Consider the following 23,625-nt stretch of genomic DNA (forward strand, 5'->3'; position numbering starts at 1 on the left):
AATTAATACGTCATTTTAAAATCATGTTATAAACATCATATAATATATTATGATGTACGGTTTGTTTTTATATTTTATTTTCTTATAACTCATATTACACATCTTTTATTTATTTCATTCAATGAAGTAAACGATATTTATGACATAATATTATATCAAGTCAGATTCGTTCGATAAGGTTAGTACTCGATATATTCATAAACTAAACTATTAACAACAAAGACTAAAATTTCAACTCCATAACTATCATGCATGCGTTTGTTTTGTGAACAATGAATTCGATCTATATCTACAATAAAAAATAATAATTTTTTTTATGAATCTAATAACAACAAAATTTTGGTAAATATATGTATATACCAATAACAATAATATATGAAAATTTCAACCCACTCCAAATACAAAGTCAAAGGAATTCTAGGCAACTTCCAAGCAGTTCACAAAACAATTGAACAGGAGATTCTTCCATTTATTTATATGCATGATTCACCGCAAGAAGATGAATATATAAAAAAATTTCCTCTTGATTCGACCCCATCTGCCGAAAAACTCACATCAAATGGCGAATCCGACCATAATCATCGTAGCCATAGCCATTCTCTCTTTGATTTCCACGGTCGTTGAAGCTGATAAAAAGCTCGAAATCTTCAGCAAGCAATACGGCGGCCCTTTCAACGAATCATACTACGACATTTTCGAGGTCGAAAAACCTGCAACTATTAGCAATGAAGCACTTCAGGTGACACTTGATACAGCTTCTTCTGAAATGAATCTAACTCACCAATCAGGACGTGTGTTCTTCAAAGAGCCTTTCAAGCTCTGGGATGGCGATATCAACGTAAAAGTTGTCGGCTCTTTCAACTCTTCGTTCTTGATCAATATTTACCGCCCGAAAAACGAGACACCAGGTGAAGGGCTGGCGTTCGTGATTGCACCGGACCTGAATCTACCGGAACGAAGTTCCGGAGAGTTTCTTGGTTTGACGAATTCGTCGACAGATGGGAATCCGAGTAACAAGATTGTCGCGGTTGAAATCGACACTTTCAAGCAAGATTTCGATATCGACGACAATCACATCGGGATAAACTTACACAGCGTGAGATCCGTGATAAATACGTCTTTAACACCCTATAACATAACTATTGCTCCGATAGGAGCCAGGTTCTACAATGTTTGGGTGGATTATGATGGAGTTGGAAAGGTCATGGAAGTGTATATTTCTGAACAAGGAAGCAAAACAGGCTCGACTCCGCCGAAGCCTGGTTCCCCGATCCTGTCATATAATCTAAACCTGAGAGATCACGTGAGACAGTATTCATATTTCGGGTTCTCCGCTTCAACGGGGGACGACATTCAGCTAAACTGTGTTCTGAGATGGAATCTAACGGTCCATTACTTCCCTGAAAAGGATGATCAGTGGCTCAAGATTGTTCTTGGAGCAGGAATTCCAGTTCTTGTGCTGCTGCTGATAGGAGCTTTCGGGTTAGGGTACTACATACACAGGCGAAGGATGCAGCTTGCGAACCCAAATCTGGTCGGGGCTTTGAAAACCCTGCCTGGAACACCAAGGGAATTTGGATTCAGCGATTTGAAGAAGGCGACGGGGAATTTCGACGCCAAGAATAAGCTGGGACAGGGAGGATATGGGGTGGTTTACAAGGGGTTTCTGGTTAAGGAGAATTTGGAGATTGCAGTGAAATGGTTTTCCAGGGAGAGTATTAAGGGGCAGGATGATTTCTTGGCTGAGCTTACAATTATTAATCGTCTGCGCCACAAGAATCTTGTCAAACTACTTGGTAAGTGATTCTTTTTGTTGTACATGATAATAAGTTGAATATTTTTCATGATTCATACCTCATGAGTTTAATTTTTTTATAATTTTAAAAAATTAATCCTTTTTTTTTATCCCATCCAAAACGTCATTGACTTTCTCGTATTTAGATAAATTCGTTACCACCTTATCAGCAGATTTATAACGACTTTTATTAATCGTGTTTGTTGACCCTTGAGCTAGTCAACATTTCTTGGTACCAAGACCAAATCAATTTGGTCCACACTTTTATTAATTCTACATATGTTGATTGTCTAATTTATCATGTGCTCAAGCAAGAAACTTCCTTGTGGTTTGATCCTTTTATCCAACCCTTTCGGGTATGTTAGATGTGTGTTTGATTGATATTTTGGGTATAAGTTTTGATTTTTCTACTGGACCAAGTTTATTAGGAGTTTTATAAAACCCGAACCACTTAGACTTTAGGTGGAGGTAATCTTCTGTCGGGCTCAATGCTTATCTTAAAGAATCTCCCTTTTGGTTTGGCAGTTTGACTTTTCTATAACTGGACAAGCTGGTGGCTATCGAAAATGAAATCAAGAATTTTTTTTTATGTTTTAAGTTCAAAAGGTATTGATTTAAAGCATACGTGTCTATAATAGGAATGGTGGATAATAATAGGCCAAGATCCAGAATTCCACTTGTCAATTCTGAGTTATTAAGGACTCCTTTAATTAATTTAGGATAAGAAATGATTGAAAGTGCGTAGATTTAAAAAATATAAGAATATGACATTCAGTTCCTGTCGTAACTTCTTTTAATTTATCGTAGTTAATTTACAGAGATTGTTACACACTCACATATACATACATAATTTTCTGCACAGGATGGTGCCACAAGAATGGAAAGCTACTACTTGTATATGAATACATGCCAAAAGGCAGCCTAGACAAGCACCTCTTTGCTCCTCCAAATGAAGATCCTCTCCCGTGGAACCTCCGATACAATGCCATTTCCGGTGTTGCCTCCGCCCTACACTATCTTCACAATGAATATGAACAAAAGGTCGTTCATCGCGACCTCAAAGCAAGCAACATCATGTTGGACTCGAGCTTCAATGCTCGTCTAGGTGATTTCGGCTTGGCAAGGGCTCTAGAAAATGAGAAGACTTCATACGCCGAGGTTGAGGGAGTTTTAGGCACGATGGGGTACATCGCCCCGGAGTGTTTCCACACCGGAAAGGCTACTCAACAATCTGACGTGTATGCATTCGGGGCTGTGTTGCTCGAACTAGTGTGTGGCCGACGCCCTGGTGCCAAGATTGGTGGTTTTAATTTCTTGGTGGATTGGGTTTGGCTCATGCATCGTGATAGGAGGTTGCTCGAGGCCGTGGATCCCAGGTTGGGAGACAAATACGTTGCGGAAGAAGCAGAGAGACTGCTTCTATTAGGACTGGCGTGTTCGCATCCTACTGCTACTGAATGACCGAAAACTGAGGCTATACTTCAAATGATCAGATCAAAAACAGTTCCAGTGCCTTTCGTGCCTGCTTTCAGGCCAGCATTTGTGTGGCCTTCCGCTGTACTTGCGTATTTGGATTCAAGCTCGACTGGTACCACGTCGATGACTCGATCTGGCCGGAGCCAACTAGAACGCAGCAGGAGGGAGAACCATATAGAATTGGTGTAGTAGTGTAAATTTTATCCATGTTTTTTCTAAGCCTGGTCGGAAAGCCAGTTTTAAGAATTCCAAATGTATGTGTTTTGTTTATAGTTTCTTGCTGTGATTTGTACATATATAAGGTTACATATTTTGATTTTGCATTGACCATAATAAGTTGTAGATGAGATGAATTGCGATGTCGGAAACAAGATGTATCTGTATCTTTTAATACAAGTATAGTGAGATTTACAATAACTTCGATATTCATCACCAGAACCATCAAATTCTAAATGAAACGGAGAAACCCGATTAAAAAACAAACAATATTTAATTTTGCAATGAAATTTATTAAAAGTACAATATCGCTAAAGAGTAGAGTTGTAAGATCTACATGATCCAACGATGATGCTGTGCATAACATCATCTGTATTCAAATCAATCATTGAATATACATAGAAATTTGGAAACTTCTGTTAATGTAAACTTTATGAAACTAAACGGCCCATAAAAAAAACATAGGAGAATTATCCGCAAATTTAGGGAAAAATTAATTGCTACAATTTTTATATACAAGGTCCTCTCAGGTTGACTATGTAAAAAAAATAGTCATATTTGCTAATGACATTTTAGAATGTTGATAATCAGTTTAATTTAACAAATCATTTTCTGACTAGCAAATTGATTATCGTAAAATAGTAATGTTAAGTGTGATTTTCCAGGCAACTTCCAAGTTCGAAGCACTTGGATATTTTCTCTCAGCATACGATAAATCAAAAATAATACTGGAACCCTTGAAGAAATGGCAAATCCGACCACAATCATTGCCGCCGTGGCCATTCTCTCTTGGCTCTCCACGCTCATAAAGAACACAAACAATTCACAGGCCGATACGGCCCTTTCGACGAGTCGTACTACGACGTGTTCCAGGTCGAAAATGCTGCCACGATTAGCAATGACGCACTTCAGTTGACACCTGATTCTGCTTCTTGTATTTTTAATTTAACTGACCAATCTGTATGTGTGCTCTTGAAATAGATTTTCAAGCTCTGGGATGGCGATGAAACGGTAGTGGCGTCTAAGTCTTTCAACTCGTCGTTCTTGGTCATTATTTATCGGCCGAATAACGAGACACCAGGTGACGGAAGAGCTGGCATTCGTGATTGCATCGGACTTGAATATTCCGGCAAATAGCTCCGGGGAGTTTCTTGGTTTGATGAATTCTTTGACAGATGGGAGTTCGAGTAACAAGATTGTTGCGGTTGAATTCGACACTTTTAAGCAAGATTTCGAATTGTCGATGATAATCATGTTGGGATCAATATTCAATATAAACAGCGTGTTATCCGTAAGAACCGTAACATCTTAACAAACCTTCCAAAACTTTTGTCTCCGATCTTTGGTATGGTATATAGCATAGAGATAAATAAGAAATGATTAAAACTGAGTAGATTCAGATTATAAGAAATTACATTTTTTTCTGCACAGGGTGGCCGGTGCCACGAGAATGGAAAGCTACTGCATGTATAAGAATACATGCCAAACGGCTGCCTATAGAAGCACATATTTGCTCCTTCAAATGTAGACCCTCTCCCATGGAATACAACGTCGTTTCTGGTGTTGCCTTGGCGCTACACTGTCTTCGCCATGAATACGAAGAAAAGGTGGTTCATGGTGACATCGAAGGCAGCAACATCATGGTGGAGTCGAACGTCAACGCTCGTCTATGCCATTTCGGTTTAGCAAGGGCTATATAAAACGAGAGGACGTCGTAAGTTAAGGCCGGGGGAGTTTTAGGCATGGATGGGTACATTGCCCCCTAGTGTTTACACACCGGAAATGTGACTCAACGATATGATGTGTACGCATTTGGGGCCGTGTTGCTCGAGCTAAGTAGTCCCAACACTACGTGAAATTTTCTTATTCAGCTATTGATGAAAATGTTCATTTTCTAGTCTAATAATTTTTTTCTTGAATTTTTGCTAGTTATTCGAGCTAAGAAATCTCAACACTTTGTAAAAATTTTCTAAGTGTTGAAAAGTAACCGGGACCTCATATCTCCCAAACTTGAATAATATGTCGAGGTCTCATATGTCACACCTCGGGACGGGGGTTAGTTGACACCGGCGTTGCTCTCAAATATTCATTCGAAAACAACAAGCCTCAGAAGTACAGAATCTCGTAAACCAGTCTTTTATTCATAATACGAAATAAATCAATTGTCTGTTACAACTCGAATACTGATGTTTTACAGCGGAAATGTAAAACCAAATATTACAGTATCTTAACAGATGCAGCGGAATAAAATAAACATAAACTGAGAACAACAGTCTTCTTCACCAGCCCCAGAACTGGATCTGTTCCTCTTCTTCTAACATTTCTTCAGTACTCTTATCTGAGATGGGTTTGGTGGATGAGTGATATGATTGTCACTCAGTAAGCAGGGGCGGGAATAACTCTCAGTTTTCGAAAAATCATTTTAATACAGAACAGTATTTCAAGAATATACAAAAACTCTTACTTTCAGAACTGGAATCAGTATTCATAAATCAGTAATCAGTAATCAGTATTCAGTAATCAGAAATCAGAAGTTTAACAAGTAAGCACTGAGCACATTCGTGAATTTCATTGCTAAACTGATATCAGTCCCCTATATGTTCTCTCCTCTAAGGGGTGAGGCCAGTAATCAGTAATCAGAATTCAGTAATGTTCAGAATATATATTCCTACCATTAGTTCACTAAGTTTCAGTGCTTCAAAATCAGAAATCGAGAATATACTTTGCTTTAAAACAGAAATCATCAAACGGGTTCTAAGATATTTATATATAAGCCCACTTACCGTAATTTGCAATAAGGTTTCGGTAGAAGTCTGGAATATGCTCGTTCTTGCCACTGGTTTCTACTGCTCGAAAATAAGCACCCTCCCTTAGCTCGAAATTCAAATGATAATTTCAGATTTGTGTAGCACCAATTCAGAGATTTGAGAGTGTTATTTATAGGCAAGATTCTGACTGTTAGTCTCCCAAATAAATGGCCATAATCTGCCATTAACAGCCTTTATTTCGAGTTAAATGCTTCAGTTACAACTCAATAGCTGAATCAGTAACTGTCTGCTGGAATTCGCTCTTCTGCTGCTGGATTCGGCCTGTTGGATTTTGTCTGCTGGAAAATACCAGCTTCTGAAATATTAGCTTCTACTGGAATTTTTAGCTTATGCTGAAATTTGCTAGCTGCTGGAATTTCAGGTTCTCACATCATATCTCCCGACAGGCTTAGATAAAGTGTTGGAGCCTTATGTCTCTCGGACTTGAATAAGTTGTCAAGACGTCATGTCTCCCGGGCTTAGATAAAGTGTCAGGGCGTTATGTCTAGCTCCCTGACTTGAATAAGATGCTGGGGCATCATTTCTTTCAGACTTAGATAAGGTATTGAAGCCTCGTATCTCTCGGATTTTTAACTTTCCTACATTTCTTGTTAGGTTAGTTTTCTTAAACACCAAATCATTAACTTGGAAATCCTGAATCTAAATCATTTACAGTAGAGTGGGATTTCCTAGTTGAACCGAATTAAGTGGTCGATATAATTGTATGTTACTGAGTGCATAGCCAAATGTCCTTCCATGCCAGTCTAGAAATAGCTGCCGAAATTCGAGCCCGGATAAATAGCCATAGATAAAATTTGAGTTCGAGCTGGTTGGGATTATTTTTGAATGGAAATCATATATATGTCTATAAATCGAATTTTTCATAGACGGTACCAATGATAATGTCCGGGTAGGTTGAGTGCGCTGGGTGGACAATCTATATGACATAAATGTGTTTTTCCCCCAATGAAGATTTTTTACATGATGGGATGAGCCCGGCCCGACCTTGATGGATGAACTCTGACTAACTTTTACTTGGACTCTACTCAGTTTTCCAAGAGGAACTTGAAATATGTCCCGATTAAGTTCTTCCATTTCCGTCCAAGTTCAAAAATGATCCGATTTCCTTTCCAAGACATCAATGACTAAAACTGTTATGTTGTCTTTTTAAATTTATCAAAGGCTATACTTTAAAATATTTAAGACTCCTGTGAAATCATATTAGAAATTAATTTTATGAGATAATCTTGATCGAAATCAATTTTCTAAAAAAATTGCTTTCATTTAAAAAATATTATTTTTATTTAAACATAAGATAGACAATCTTAGTAGTTTCATCGACCTCTTTTTATTGAAATATGTTTGAATTCTTAATTTCTCGTCTAAATATCAAAATATAATTCTAGTTTTAAATTTTAATACACGACGTCTCCTTGCTAAACTCCAACTCCCTATCTTTCTCCGCCACCCCGATCTCTCCCTTTGTCCTTATGTACATTTACGCGTATACGTTCACATGTAAATTTACTCGATCACTTTTCGATTCTGAATCTTCTTTTCTCATTGTTTTCGTTGACTGAATCGATAACAACATGGGCGTTCTTACGCCGGCGATTAAATCGTGGTTGATTCTTCCGAAGACAACTACCCGCTCCGATCATGAGCTGTTCCCTTTGGGGTCGCTGTGTCCGGGCAAGAATACGAAGCGGAATGGGATTTTAAAAAGGATTCAGGTGAAATCACAGCTTGAGAAGCAAGCATCTACCGCCCCGAGCATTGACTTCTCCGACCCGGATTGGAAGTCAAAGTACCAGAAGGACTTCGAATCGAGATTCAGCATTCCGCATATCACCGATGTGTTTCCCGACGCCGTTGCGTATCCCTCAACGTTTTGCCTCAAGATGAGGTTTGTGTGTGGACTTCGAATTAATCAAGTCTTAAAGACCTTAACTTTTTGGGGTTCTGCTTATTAATTTGTTGTCTATGAGGTGCTCGTTATAGAATATATGATTTTTTTTGTATATTTTTGTTCATGATATTCCACCTATATTTTCACTTGTTCTTGTATCAATTGATCAGTTTGTTAACTCATAATGATGATGATCTGGGATAGTATTTTCTATGCTGGATTAAGCTCTATCTTTTTTATGTTTGGAGTTTATAATTCAAAATCGCCAATAGTTTTCCTTCAATGTTGTTCTTTTGCTTATGAAAATTTTATACTTTCTTTATCTTTTGTGTAGAATTAAAGCCTGTTTCATTAATCAGTTTAAGGCACTGGTCGGGATAATAATCAATGGACCATTGGATTTTTTAACAATTGTGCTTTCCTTTTTAGAAAATAATAATTAGCTCGAGATTGCATTACAGGACTCCTGTGAGTTCTGATTTTCTGAAAGGTTATCCATCGGATGAGGAATGGCATGGGTATATCAACAACAATGACAGAGTATTGCTTAAGGTTAATGCTCATTCTGTAGTTTTGTCTTGTATCTTCCGTGCATTGGTCTGCTGCAGCTTTGTGGCTTATTTTTTTGACTCTTTGATCGGGACACCACCGTTATCTCCTTATCTCTTTGTTGAATTTAAAAAAAGAACCCCTCATTTTTCATCAGTGTGATTTTCATATGCATTAGGTTATAGAATCTTGAAATGATTATGCTTGATGATGCACTGCGAGGACCCAACACGAGTTCAAGAATTGTGTACATATAGTATAGTTTATATATTAGCATCAAAGCTTCCTTTCTTGATTATTCGACGATGGCTTCATGATTGAATACCATGTTTGATATATATGTACCTTGATATCCGTATTGTTTTCGTTATAATTTGGCAATTGATTGTTTTTCTTCTACATACGATGTCTTATTTTCACACAAGTTTTTTCCCGATACCTACGTGGATCGATATCAAGATTTGTATATGTAACAGTGAGGAATCTAAATCAGTGACGCACTTTACGTGATCAATCTGTAATGAGCATGTTCCTTCTGTTGTTAGATGATTGGAATATACTTCTTTTGTTGGTATTATTGCGGGGCTTCTGTTTTGGTTTTCATCATTTGTTCAATTATCTCAAAAACCTCTAAAGCGCTGAGACTTGCTAAAAGACTCATGTTAGACCAAATTGAAATAGATTTGAAATTGGGAAAGTCACCACAAACATTTCCGCATCGGACCACACTTAAAATCTGATTCCATTTGTTTCTCCAGCCTTATTAAATAAATATTCAAATTTTTGCATTTAATACTCGATCTACTTCTCATATGTGGCTCTTGCTATTAATTCCTCCATTATCTTGTATTTGATAAGCAGGATTAAAATTATGATAGGTGAACGTTCAACCTGCAATGTAGAGATTATTATCCTAATTTTGGTGTTTAACTAATACCTTGGGGGATGAGGGATGAGGCTTGACTAATTTATTTGTTCCTTTAATACCCTAAAGTTTAAAATGATTAGAAATTCAACAAATTTAGCAACCTTTAAATCTAACATATAATATGACTAATATTATAATTAGTTTGGTTATTATTTTATTACTGTATTTAATATTATAATTGTTACTAAAATTTATTATTATTCAAATTAGTATTGTTATTTTAATTGTTATGTTAATTATTATCACAATAAATGGATATTTCTATTATTATTAAATTTTTATTTGTATATTTGTTAATTAATATTTGTAGGTATTTTCTTTGTATTTTGAATATTGAATTAGTAAAAATTTAATAATTAATATAATATTTATAATTTTTTAATTTCTTTAAAAAAAGTAATTCAAGAAATTTTAATTATTTATTCTGTTATTTTTCAAATATATTACTAATTGATATAGGATAAGGCCTAAGGGCATTTTGGTAATCACGATATAATTAACAAAATTGATCCATGAAGTTAAAATCATACCAAACCATATAATCTATCACACTATTATTTATCCTCATCTTCATTTTATTATCATTCTTATTAATATCATTTACGTAACATATCACACGAACCAAATGGCGCCTAGAGACAAACTTCTTTTCTTTCCGTCGAGCATTATTCTTCTTTGTGCTGATTGGCTGTGAATTTCTTTTTTATGTGATGATTTCAGGTGATTCGTTATTCATCTACTACATCTGCAGGAGCGGAGTGCATCGACTCAGATTGTACATGGGTAGAGCAATGGTAAATATACTGATTCACTTTGACTCTACGAGGTTTGTTGACATAAAAAGTCTGTAGAAGCGATGATATATTAAGTATGTTGCTCTGTTAAGAAACTCATGAGATGAAAATTTAAAATTTCTGAATCTTGGAGTATTAGTTTATCAATGAATAGTATTAGTTCTCTCTAAAGTTTTTATTTTCACAAGTGAAAATGCCTTTTGTCAACTTATTTGAAACTATCCAGTATGATGATATCATTTCTAGCCTCGCAGTAGGCCTCTGAGGGTGCCATGTTCCACAAACTCCAATTGACTTCTTTGACCTGTTGAACTAGCATGGGCCCAAAATATTTGTTGTAGTAGACTGTCTGCTGGATCTTTTCATGGCGTTTTCACATGGTGTTATTATTTCTAATTTGGTAGGTTTAATTTGGTAGGTTATAGAAAATTCCCTTTTATGATCATGGAGAATAAGCTCATACAATATGTATTTCAGGGTTCACCGCGCTGGGCCCCGAGAAAAAATATACTTCAAACCCGAAGAAGTAAAAGCAGCAATTGTTACATGTGGGGGCCTTTGTCCTGGTCTCAATGATGTCATACGACAGGTATTTCCATGCGAGTGTACATTTTGATTTTGACATGTTTCAATAACATGATATTAAGCTGAAACAGCTTTAGAATCATGCACTGGACTTCACGAGGTACCATCAAGTTTTGGTTTGGACACATAAAATGTATCTGTATTGGGTCAGACCCAGAATGATTGCCTACTTATATTTACCTATATTTCTTTATGAGAAAAGAGAATAGTTAGGATTATTGATGTATTTTAATTTCTTTCTTCTTTGTTATTGCTGCAGATAGTCATCACTCTCGAGATATATGGTGTGAAAAAGATCGTAGGGATCCCTTTTGGGTATCGCGGGTTTTCTGATATAGGTTTAGCTGAAATGCCGGTGAGCTTTTTGCTACTTAAAACATTTGAAGTACACTGATCCATTTTGTCAACAAGTTGGTTGATTGAACACTTCATGCAAAAGCTATTTCTTCTACATGATACATCACCCAATCCAACAAGAATTGTATCAAAAGCCCTAGAAGCACAGAATTGAGCTAGAGACTATTATCATTTGGATTTTGGATGAATAATCTTTTCAAAATATCAAATGCATATAAATTGTATACATACACGAAAACATGGCAAATTTGTTGCTCAAGCAGTAATTCGTCTCACAAGGACTGAAGAACTTAGTTATGCTAGTTCCTTGGTAATGAATGATAATTTTCTAAGATTTATTTCTTCTTCTTTGCTAGTTCACATTTTAGTGTACTCCATTCACTAATTAATGTTTTAGTTTTCTTGGTTAAACAATAAAAAAAGAAATAAATGAATATTCAGAATAATCAGTAATAAAGAGTGAACTAGTCCAAGTGATTCACTGAATGGTGCAAATAGACAAAAATATACTGCTCTAACCCAATAATAACCGAGCAAACAAATTCTCCATTTTTTGTTGGTTACACAATCATTTTGTGAGATCCTAAATATAATTTAAAAGCTTAACTAGGATAATTAGTTCATTTAACGGAAGCATATGCCTTGTCCTTTGGTGTCAGCTAAAACTTGAGTGTGCTTTGGTGTGTCATAACAGTTGTCACGGAAAGTGGTTCAGAATGTCCACCTCTCTGGAGGGAGCTTGCTAGGAGTATCTCGTGGAGGACCTAAAGTTAGTGAAATTGTGGACAGTTTGAAGGTAAATATTAATGCTGATCCCTCATTTCTCTGGTTGTTGCACTAAAAACTCTCCTGTATGCTGAGGTTGTTTTGATACAAATCTAATTATTTGATGGCAGGAAAGAGGAATCAATATGCTTTTTGTGCTAGGTGGAAATGGTACCCATGCTGGCGCCAATGCCATACATGAAGAGGTTTATAAGACCTTACTTATACAATTTAATTTTGCTCTCAGATCTCTTTATTTCAAAGATAGCAAGTTCAATTTGGCCTGTGTGCATGGACATTGAAGGTTAAAACTAAAACTGGACAATGTTGTGACCTTTTTATTGCGGGCTGATGATAGTATGATGTATTCTATGTTTTTCAATTTTGTCAGGAAAAAATGTGTCCTTGTGTTCTTAGTTTTGTAATACCTTCTTTAGTTTATCTAAAAAATTTATTTTTATTGTTGGTGTTTGATGTCCAGTGCCGCCAAAGACAATTAAAGGTGGCTGTTGTTGGTGTTCCGAAAACCATAGACAATGATATTCTGCTTATGGATAAAACATTTGGTTTTGATACAGCTGTTGAAGAAGCACAAAGAGCTATCAATTCGGCATATATTGAGGTAAAAATGGCCACTTTCTTTATTCTTATAAGTTTGTTTTTTTATCATGATTTGATTATTCGTTCTCCGAGTTTCGGCCTTTGAAGTTTGTTCTCCGAAACCCTTCTATTTACATCCTCAGTTGAGATGATTCTGGCTCATTTGACAGGCACACAGTGCTTATCGTGGTATTGGGATTGTGAAATTGATGGGTCGTAACAGTGGATTTATTGCTATGCAAGCTTCTCTTGCTAGTGGACAAATTGATGTATGCTTGATTCCAGAGGTATTAATCTTTCAGTCAACACTTAGAAATTGCCTACTATTTTTGGTTGGCCTATTAATGGGATTTTGTATCTGCATCAGGTGCCATTTAATCTTCATGGACCTCATGGTATCTTACACCATTTAGAGTACCTTCTTGAGACGAAGGGATCTGCCGTTGTTTGTGTTGCAGAAGGAGCTGGGCAGGTTAGTATGATCATAGTTTACTTTCTAGGTCTCCAAAATGGCAGTAACTTATAGTGTAATTTCCTTGAGTAGGTGAATGCATGTGAAAATTCACTCTCTGCCATCTCTTGCAGCATGATATTATTGTCCGTCTAAATTAAATAACATTTGGAATCTTCTAGCATTTTAGATATCCACGATAGTTGCCAATGTTCTCTGTACATAATCTTTCTTTCTTGCTTTCTCTTTCCATGTTCTCGTTTATGCAAATCATCCTCCTTTTCACAATCATCCATTGGAGGACAAGCTAAACTTAGAAAAATTATACAGTTTCTTCTAGTTTAATATCTCTCACGTTATGGTTTACAGGAAGAATATATATAATTTTCTTTTCAAATTATTTTTTTGGCATTTGACAACTCTTGATCCTCAACTCAAGAAATATCTTCTCCTTTTTATCGGAAACATCATATTTTATTTTTCTCACACAGGACCTTCTTGAAAAAACAAATGCTACAGATGCATCCGGAAACATCGTACTGGGAGATATTGGTGTCCTTATACAACAAGAGGTTTGTCACTACCTGGCTCTTGTTGTCAACTTATAGGTTTATGTAATTTGTAAGCTATTAATTATTTTGGACGAAGTAAACACATTTTCTACCTGTCTGTCCCTTTCATTTGCTTTTTGATTGTTGAAAGCTGTCCAATAGTTGAGCTTACCATTCAATATCATTGCTTAATAATATAACCCAAACAAAAGAAGTGCCTGAAAAAAGATTATTGGCACCTGCTCTGATGATGGTCCATGCTTTTATCTTAAAGTCCTCTAGAGGCAATTGAATACTTGATATTGGGTCCATCTCATCAGCATTACATCTTTTGTTGTATATTAAAGGTGAAGAAGTTCTTTAAAGGGATTGGAAATCCAGCGGATGTGAAGTTCATTGATCCCACCTACATGATCCGTGCATGCCGTGCAAATGCATCAGATGGAATCCTCTGCACTGTTCTTGGTCAAAATGCTGTAAGACTACTTATGCCTGTTACTCTTTCAAACAGTTCACTAGTTCTTCACCAGTTTGACTGTAAAAACGGTTATTAGATTTGTTCAGACCGGACCATGATCGGTTTCTTGTCGAGCTAGGCATGTCCGGTACGATTTTAAAAACACTGGATAGAATATTAGTAATACATTAATATTTATAAAAATAATAATAAAATTATCGTAAAATTGATAATTATTATTTAATGATAAATATGTGCTAATAATAAATAAAAATAATAAAAGTATAAGGATGATAATACTAAATAAAATATTAATAATACTTACTATTTAATAGCAGCTATATTATAATAACAGTAAATTGTAATGATGATGATAGTAGTAGTAAATAATTTTGAATAACTATTTATTCAAAATATGATTTGCTCATTAAAAATAATTGCATCTCTCATCTCCCTATTTTTATGATATCAATAATCGGAATTGATTGTAGTAAAATCCGCCATGAATCATTTGTTGGACCATGATACACAATAATGGATACTTTTTCCTCATCGAAATTTTGTCGAAAAAGTCGTCTCTTGTGTTTAACCGGATGATCCTGGAAACCATTTTACTCAATGTACAAAACTCCTGTTACAGGTTCATGGTGCATTTGCGGGGTACAGCGGCATCACCGTCGGAATATGCAACACTCATTATGTCTACTTTCCTATTCCTGAAGTAATCGTGCAGCCCAGAGTAGTCGACCCCAACAGTAGGATGTGGCATCGTTGTTTGACATCCACTGGCCAACCAGACTTCATCTAATCTAAACGCGGCGAAGGTAATTAAACCCGAGAGACATGAGTTTCGTGTTGTAGACTAGAGTTGCCGATAGCCAGTTTTCCAGACTGCATCCCATTTTTTCCAAGTGTACAGCATTCACAATGCCATTTCTACACTAGCATGCGTTTAATAAAACTTAGAAATGCATTTCTATGACTTTTTAAAGGAGAGGAAGTTATAGGAAACTCTGCCCCACTGACTGGGTTTGTTGCCTACTGTTTATTATTCTTCAGAGAAAAAATCAACTCTAAATTTGTTATTGTTATTTGAAAATTTTAATTGATGGTATTTCTCTAGCATCCAAGTTTGATATTATTTTATTTCAACAATAAAGTCGATCAAGACACATGAAATATTAACATACATATATAACGAAAAATTCATATCGAGATGAGACAAACCATTAAACTACGATCAAGGAACATAAACAATTCATATATATTCGTTCATATAAACATATTTCATAGGATCCGATCAATAGGTCAAGGAAAAGAATCAATTTCCTTAGATTTTTAATTATAACTAAAAATTTATATTATTTCATACAATATCACGAAGCAAATAAACACTTTAAAAGTAAAAATATAACATAAAAACATACAATATTTATGTATTAAACACAGATAGTATTTATTTATTAAACGCCAAATGAGTGGGAACCAACGAAAAAAATAATCTCAACCAACACATTTGTATACACAACTTTGAACTCCATTACAGTTCAAAAACATCAGATTTTAAAAAACTACTGATTTTTCATAAAGAATTTTGTGCTCTTCTAATTTTTTTTCTGGGGATGCTTTTTCCATTGAATATGTACAAGTAAAATTTGCTACCAAAAAATTAATTATTTTGTGATATAATATATTTATGAAGCCCTAGAAATCCATAACCTCGACACCGTAAATAAGTAAAACTAATTTTAAAACATCATCCATGATTGAATTTATGAAAGAGAGAGTTTTGCCACAAGCCAAATGAAGGAATTACAAGGGAAAAAAGTCGAAACCTCACCGACTTCGCCACGAGTAAATTACATTTCCTACCCAAGTACTATATAAAATATGACCAGACTGCACCCCAAGTCAATCTTCATCAACCTTTTAGAGTAGTAATTCAAAGGTGCAGATTGTAATTTATTCGCTCTTCTCTCACCATTTGCACCTGTAAATCCGAGTTCATACAAGAAATTTTTTTCTATTTCTCAAAAAGAGTTAAGATCAAGAAGAAGCAAAACTCAAACCATCAAAATCATGCAATTTTTCAAATCCTCGAACAAATTCAATAAGACAATCATAATCATAGTTATATAGAAAACGAAGCTAATAAACACTATTTTAAGCGTCACATTTCTCCACAAACAAACTTCCGGGCATAAAGAGATGAAGTTGACCGATAATGAAGGAAACTACATACCTTTCATCTGACTGTCCTACTTTCTTCGAAATAGTGAGAAATTGACTTTGGATAGTTATGCACTCCAATACAGTTTTAATAAAACAGATACCACAACACAATACCAAGTACACAAATTCACCACCAGTCGAGTATATGCAAATTACAGAGAGATAATGACATTCAAACCCACCTCCTTGAGACAACACATAAAGCCGTTGGTTCAAGCCTCGTCTATTTGGTCCTGCATGGTCATCGAATGCCGAATTTTAATTAACTGGAATTTAATTTTTTTTCTATTAAACAAACCGTTTTTTAAATTACATTTGAAGTAAGATTGTAAGAAATACAGACTCATGGACATATTTGAAAAATCTAGCTTGATTCTTTTCATGAATCAATAATCAAGAACAACCAGAAGCCAAAAGGTGTATAAAACATTGTCTTAATTTGACAGTGTGAAGCCAGTAAATCATACATCAAATATAGGAAAATGCTGGATTATTTCATGTCAAATTCCACGAGGTAAGTATAATTTCATACTACGGAACAAACTCTCTTAGCTAGAGCTTCCAAATTTATCAAAGATGTTTTCCTTCTTTTTATTTATCAAAGGATAAAGATGCCTTCCTTTTTCTTTTTATTTTACTGAACTAAAATAATAGAGAATTGAACAGTAAAATGTAGAAATATAAATTTGCTACTGTCTGATGGCATAGAGTCATTGGTTTCCAAGCATGGACCAAATAAGTTAAGTTCTTCATTATCATAAAAAAGCAACTTCAAACACATTTACATTAAAATAGTATATACTCGTATTGATTGAGTTGATTGACAATCTGATGTAGTAAAGCACATGGCAACTTGTGGTGAAGAATTAATGAGGTAGCATATAACTAAGAAGAAGCGAGGGGGTCAAGGAATAAACAGGTATGCTACGAGAAATTGTAAGCAATGATATCTCCATACAAATTAAAGGTGGGGTGAAAGCCTTGCTTCTCCTTGAGCTAAGGTGCCATCTTGTAGGCTTTTAAATAATATGAATGTATCAAAAGAGTGTTTTACTTAATTGAAATCAAAACCTTCATATCACATCAGCTAATTTATAAAAAGCAACAATTATTTTACATTATTGAAGAGTAATGCAGCAACCCCAGGTGAATAAACCTTGCATTTCCCCTGTAGCCTCTACTCTTTACACGATAACTTTCCAAATGAAATCAGGAAACATAGCGATAAATCTAGGTATTCAAGTGCCGCATAGAGGAAGTAAGCTGCGAGCAAGAACTGATGGCCCAAAGTCAATGACGTGATCCTCACTATGACCAACAACCAAATTAATAGTGAGGCATTCAAGTGCCTTGATTCTTAGAAATTGAAGATGCTGAGATCGAGAGATTGACAATTTGAAGAAATTCAAGAAATTAAATTATGATGCTTGGAAGTCCAAGTTATTTAATAATCGAGCTTTTTTAATAGTGTAATTTAGTTGAAGGCCTATTTTGTGATTTTAAGGGACTCCATTTTGTTATTTATTTTAATTTTAGGACTTATTTTATTAGTATTTGATATGTGCCCAGAATTCCATATTTAAAGCCTATATAGCTATTTTATGTAGGTTTCTTATATAAATGTCATATAGACGAGAATCACAAGGAATCTAGAAGAAATTGATTGTCAAACAAATTGTGAGCTCAGTGCTTCTTCTCTCTCTTCCACGTGAAGGCTCAAATTGAACTTATCAAGATTCGTTCTTGTGGCAGTCGTCCCCTTATCTTTCTTAGGTTCTCAAAGACAAGTTCTTTGTGGGTTCAAGTTTCGTGGTGTCGTTTCTTCTTGTATTTTGGTTTCTACCTTGTTTATAGGTAACTCGTGAAAACATGCAATTGAAGCTACCTTCAAGTTTTGGACTTCTGTTCCAATTTCGATATTCGGTTTTCACCGGAATTGTTGAGGTTCCTAGCACTAGTTTGATATTGGGTTCATGCACGTTGGTATCGGTTCTCTATCAGTTGATAAAGCTTTGGTTCTAAGGCGAGTTTCGTTTATCTTTTTTAATTTTTGTTGAGTAGATTGAAAAAAAATCTTGATCAACAGTATGTGAGTAGCTCTTATTACTTTCGAGTCCTAGTGAAGTTTATGAAGATGTTTTGAGGATGAAAAAAAGATGTGAAGAAGAACGAGAGTTAAAAGAAAGAGTATGAGAGGATAGTAGCTTGAAAGTCAGGAAAAATCCGAGGATGAACACATTGTGCAAGAAAAAGTGAATAAGGATGCATTATTAGGTTCTCAAAGACAAGTTCTTTGTGATTTTAAATTTTGTGGCATCGTTTCTTCTTGTTGTTTTGGTTCCTACCTCGATTATAAGTAACAAGTCAAACATGCAGTTAAAGCTATCTCTTCAGTTCTTGGAGTTTTATTCCAATTTCGATATTGGGTTTTCGCTGGAGTTGTCTGGGTTCATATCACAAGTCTGATAATGGGTTCACGCATGTTGATGTCGGTTCTCTATCAGTCGATCAACTTTTTACACGTGAAAAGTTCAAGACTGAAGATTGAGCAAAAAGATTTAGTTATTTCCTTAATAAATATTAATAATTGATAATTTCGAAATCTTGACATTTCGATTGTATCTTTTAATTTTTGGTATGATTTCTTTCAGTTTATTTTGCTCGGGTTTTCCATTTATGTGCATGAACTTGATGCAATAAGGATTCATACAAGATTTCAATAATCAATTTACTCTTTGCAAGATAGAGAGGTTATCTTCTTAAACGAAGCCTCTACCATTATTCAATCATAAGTCCTCAGGTCCGTAAATCAAATAAGGGAATTTCCACGGAATTTGAGGATTTCACTGTTGAACGACCCATGACATATCCATATCACATGCAGAAAATAAATTCGTACGGAGACAGCTGTAACACTAAGGAAGGTGAAGGCCTCAAATATGTTCCTCAAATACTCAAAAATGGATTTATCGAAATACATAGGACAAATGGACCCATTGACATCAATTGGCGAGAACCTCTTCCCGAAACCAATGTACACTGGAGAAAGAAAAATATACAGCATATAAGTGTGTATACCATGCTTGGATATCTCAGTCAGTAGTACATCACGTACTTCATTGACTACACACTCAGGCGCATGTAGACTGAGCATGATATTCTTGACTTGATCTTTGATATCCGAGCATATTGCATTTCACATGCATCATATCAGTTTGTATAACCGTACATTATCGTATTGGACGATTGTCGCTCACATCCTTGCTTTCATCTTGTATTGGACGATTGTCGCTCACATCCTTGCTTTCATCTTGGACACCCTACTCCACGGGACAGGTCTTAGGTTGGTCGGTTCGGACTGCCAGAGCAGTGGCTATAGCAGTTGGGTTTTCGGTGGTGATCCAGTGGAGGTTTTATTTGGTTTTTCATATTCTCGTACATGATTATGTTTTCGATATGATTGTATTATCGTTTTAGACTGAGATTATTGTTCTATTTTCGTTTGTGTTGTAAATGATTAAGTTATTTGGTTTCGCTGTTTAATTGTTATCAATTTTAAAATTTGCATGCTTATTAATCTGTTTAGTAGCGGCTCTGGTAAGGACGCTATAACACCTGTAAAAGTTGAATTGGGCCATGATGGAAGAGCAGCTGTCGCATGAGATTTGTTTTAATTACAATGTGTGTTTGTGGTCATCAATGCAAGAAATTATTTTGATTGGAAGGAGTTGACAAGAACATAATGGACCAAAGGAGTCGGAAGACCTAGACTTATAGATACACAACAAGGCGGCGAGTTTGAGGACAAACTTGCATCTCAAGTGGGTGGCTGCAATGCCTAAGCCACATTGAGGAAATGGGCCTTGGGCAAGAGGAGGAAAGGAGAAAAAAAAAACATAAAAATGACGTAACAAGGTAGAACAATAATCTAACACAAAAATCCATTTTTTTATTTATTTCATCTATAGTCTACCGGTGTTCACCATGGAAAATTCAAGGCTAAAGATTGAGGAGTAAGAAAGATTTATTTATTTCCTTCGCAATAATTAATTGATACTTTCCAAATCTTGAGATTTCCATAGTATCTTTAATTTCGGTAGGATTTATATCAGTTTATTTTGCTTGGGTTTCCATTTATATGTATGAAATTGATGGAGTAAGGACTCATTTGAGATTTCATCATTTCAATAAAAAAATTTAATCTTTGCAAGATTAGGGGTTCTCTTGTTAAACGGGCCACGACTATTATCCAATCATAGGTCACAAGGGTTGCATATCCAATCAGAAGGGAGAATAGAGGATTCCACTGTCCATCAACCCATGACACGATCCATATCATAAGCACATAAAAATTACATAATATGACCGTTGTGCAATTCCAAGAGAAAATATTATAACAAAAAATTTAAGAAGGATTCTTAAGGAAAACATGGTTGCAGAGAGAACAACTTTAAATTGGAAAATTTTGAGATATTCTAAGTTTATAAACCCGGCAATTACGATCCAACCAAATTAATGGCACTAAAGAATAACTACGTCCGAATAAAAATATCGATTATACTATCAAAGCTCAGGCATACTAAATTTAAAAAGAACTTTGAAACAAGATTATAAAAAAATTAAAATGAGCAGATTAAAAAACATATGAGGATTAAAGTGTATTAAATGAATGCCTGGAAATAACTATTGTTCTAACCTGCATATCTGAGGTCCAAAGAGTGAGATTGTCCCTGAGAAGTTGCATGATAAGAGTGCTATCCTTGTATGACTCTTCACCCAATGTATCCAACTCTGCAATGGCTTCCTCAAAAGCCTGCAGGACAAGAGGGAAAAAATCAAGTTTGCAGATATCAAATGAAAAAGGAAAGGTCAAATGACATGAAAATATTTTCAAAAAAATCCCAATGAACTTTACCTAAAAATATCTCAGAAGTGTTTATTTTAGAAGTTGATAAACTTGCATAATAATTATGAAAGGCAGTAGAAGCTATTTCAGAAAATTGACAAGATAATTCTTCATGAGACTGAAACTAATGGTCCTTATTCTAAAACTCTCTCGATACCAATATATATGGTGTAGTCTCCAGTCTACACCAATATATGGAAGAAAGTGACATAAAAGGCACAAGATTTTGAAATTGATCCAACATAGAAACATCGGAATTAACAAGGTTCACAGTGGTAATGCTCCTGGTACCTTCCAATATAAATTGAAAGCTATGACCAATCAACTCTATCAGACAGAGTTAACCTTTTTACTGAGAATCTCAAAACTACTTACTTGGTCAAACCTTTGGAGTAACAATAAAAATTCGATAAGGCATTGCAAGAAAAAAAGGAATTTTGATGTATGGCAAAGTTCACTGATTCACACAGACCAATAAAAAATAATTTCTAGGAGAGTATTATACATAGTATGAATACTTGAGAAATTGAGTTTGTTCCAAAAAGAAACAAATTGTAATTTATCACCAATACACCAATCTTAGATGCATGTTTCTGAAAAGTAGACAGATAACAACCTGAAACCTTTCAGAACACAACATGAACACTTCGTACCTTTGACCCAATAAATGGAAAAAATTTGAAGATAGAAAGGAGACAATAAATTCTTCAAGTGCAAGGGACAAAGAAAGTAAGTAATCTTTTGCAGTATACTCAACTAACCTGTTTGGCCATGCTGCAAGCTTTCTCTGATGAATTCAGAATTTCATAGTAAAAAACCGAGAAATTCAGAGCCAAGCCCAATCGTATTGGATGAGTTGGAGGAAGATCAGCAAGTGCAATGTCCTGTGAACAATGTGAAACATAAAAAAAAAAGTTCAATCAAAAAATTCAAATAATAGCAAAACAAATAAATAAGATTGATGCATCCAGCTTTCTATTCAACTTTCTAACTTTTTACTGAAAAATAACAACAGCTTGGCATTGATATACACAGCATCTATATAGCACAGATTTCTAGCCAGAAAATTAAATTATAAACCTGCAGTCAATATTGAATAATCATGGATTCAGTCCCTGTACCAGAAGGGATGATCTTGGTAAAAGACCATGCAATTGAACCCTCAAATATTCATGGGATTTCACATCAAGTGATCTTATACCCATACCTACTTAGTCTACAAGTGCGGCATGTTTTTTTTTAAAAAAAATTTAACCTGGTTTACCTCTGCTGTAAGAAAGGCTGATTTTTTATTTCTTTGTTGCGCATGTTATAAGCTTCATTAAAGAAGGGAATCCAAACTACTTGCATAAGTACATATCCGGACATTTGTTTTAAAAGACATCAAAGTGCAAACCTGGGCAGCTTTGTAAGCCAACATAGTATCCTCAGCAGCCTCTTTGCGCTCATTCCCAACTTTAAACTCGGCCAAGTACCGATGATAATCTCCCTTCATTTTCAGATAAAATACCTTCGATTCGCTAGAAGCAGCCGAAGGGATCAAAATATCACTAAGGATCTTGAGAATTCCGGCGCAAACTTGTGACAGCTCGTTCTCGATCTTAGATCTATACTCCTTGACGAGAATTACGTGTTCGTCGTTCTTACGCCCCTCTTCCTTTTGCTCGATAGAGGAGACTATGCGCCACGCTGCACGTAGGGAGCCGATAACGTTCTTGTACGCGACGGAGAGAAGGTTGCGCTCCTCCACAGACAGCTCGGCGCCAGAGGAGCTGACAACAAGGCTGTCCATGAACTTAACCATCTCTTCGTAACGCTCGGCTTGCTCGGCTAGCTTAGCCATGTAGAGATACTGCTCGCGACTCAAAGCCATCGGAGAAGTCGTTGAGATTTTTACGAGGGTTAGGGGTTTGAATTGAAATAGGAATTTTTATAAGAGGTGGGAAGGGAATGGAATGAACGTGTGAAGGGAGTGAGTTGCCTTGTCACCTATTTTGGTCACTCTCTTTTATAATGGATAGTATACTAACCACCACAAACAAGGGGTTGTACTAATAATACGTAGATTATCTGATATCAATGTCTTGAGTTTAGATAAAATTCGAGTTCAATTTGATATCTCAAGTTTTAAATCTAATTGAACTTTTAATCACTACAAACAATGTATTGTACATCAGTCGATGACCCAAATTCCATTTATTGTTACGTATGTATTAATTCGTGAAAACTCTTCGTATCGATCTCTCG

The 23,625-nt window shown here is 35.5% G+C and overlaps 3 protein-coding genes across 4 annotated transcripts; 2 read left to right on the plus strand and 1 right to left on the minus strand.

Annotated features, from left to right (window-relative positions):
- Window positions 1–382: 382 nt before the first annotated feature.
- LOC140814715 (probable L-type lectin-domain containing receptor kinase S.5) lies at window positions 383–3,688 on the plus strand. The gene is made up of 2 exons (XM_073173826.1): window positions 383–1,796; window positions 2,658–3,688. The coding sequence occupies exons 1-2, from the start codon at window positions 560–562 to the stop codon at window positions 3,254–3,256; spliced, it is 1,836 nt and encodes a 611-aa protein (XP_073029927.1). The 5' UTR covers window positions 383–559; the 3' UTR covers window positions 3,257–3,688.
- Window positions 3,689–7,700: 4,012 nt separating this feature from the next.
- LOC140814798 (ATP-dependent 6-phosphofructokinase 5, chloroplastic) lies at window positions 7,701–15,242 on the plus strand. The gene is made up of 13 exons (XM_073173925.1): window positions 7,701–8,200; window positions 8,665–8,755; window positions 10,401–10,474; window positions 10,952–11,063; window positions 11,319–11,414; window positions 12,111–12,212; window positions 12,313–12,387; window positions 12,663–12,803; window positions 12,952–13,068; window positions 13,149–13,253; window positions 13,724–13,804; window positions 14,131–14,259; window positions 14,881–15,242. Exons 1-13 carry the CDS (start codon window positions 7,887–7,889, stop codon window positions 15,046–15,048), a joined length of 1,605 nt encoding a protein of 534 aa, XP_073030026.1. The 5' UTR covers window positions 7,701–7,886; the 3' UTR covers window positions 15,049–15,242.
- A 709-nt stretch (window positions 15,243–15,951) lies between these two features.
- On the minus strand, window positions 15,952–23,370 carry LOC140814891 (14-3-3 protein 1). Of its 2 annotated transcripts, XM_073174082.1 has the most exons (5): window positions 22,775–23,370; window positions 22,140–22,262; window positions 21,169–21,285; window positions 16,655–16,705; window positions 15,952–16,230 (listed from the first exon to the last, which is right to left on the minus strand). In XM_073174082.1, the coding sequence occupies exons 1-4, from the start codon at window positions 23,249–23,251 to the stop codon at window positions 16,685–16,687; spliced, it is 738 nt and encodes a 245-aa protein (XP_073030183.1). In that variant the 5' UTR covers window positions 23,252–23,370; the 3' UTR covers window positions 15,952–16,230; window positions 16,655–16,684. The 2 variants fall into 2 exon arrangements, with proteins under 2 accessions (XP_073030183.1, XP_073030120.1); XM_073174019.1 differs by lacking the exon at window positions 15,952–16,230 and having other exon boundaries at window positions 16,352–16,705; window positions 22,775–23,369.
- Window positions 23,371–23,625: the final 255 nt, after the last annotated feature.

Source organism: Primulina eburnea, chromosome 1 (assembly GCF_022965805.1).
Source record: "Primulina eburnea isolate SZY01 chromosome 1, ASM2296580v1, whole genome shotgun sequence".
Lineage (NCBI taxonomy): Eukaryota > Viridiplantae > Streptophyta > Magnoliopsida > Lamiales > Gesneriaceae > Primulina > Primulina eburnea.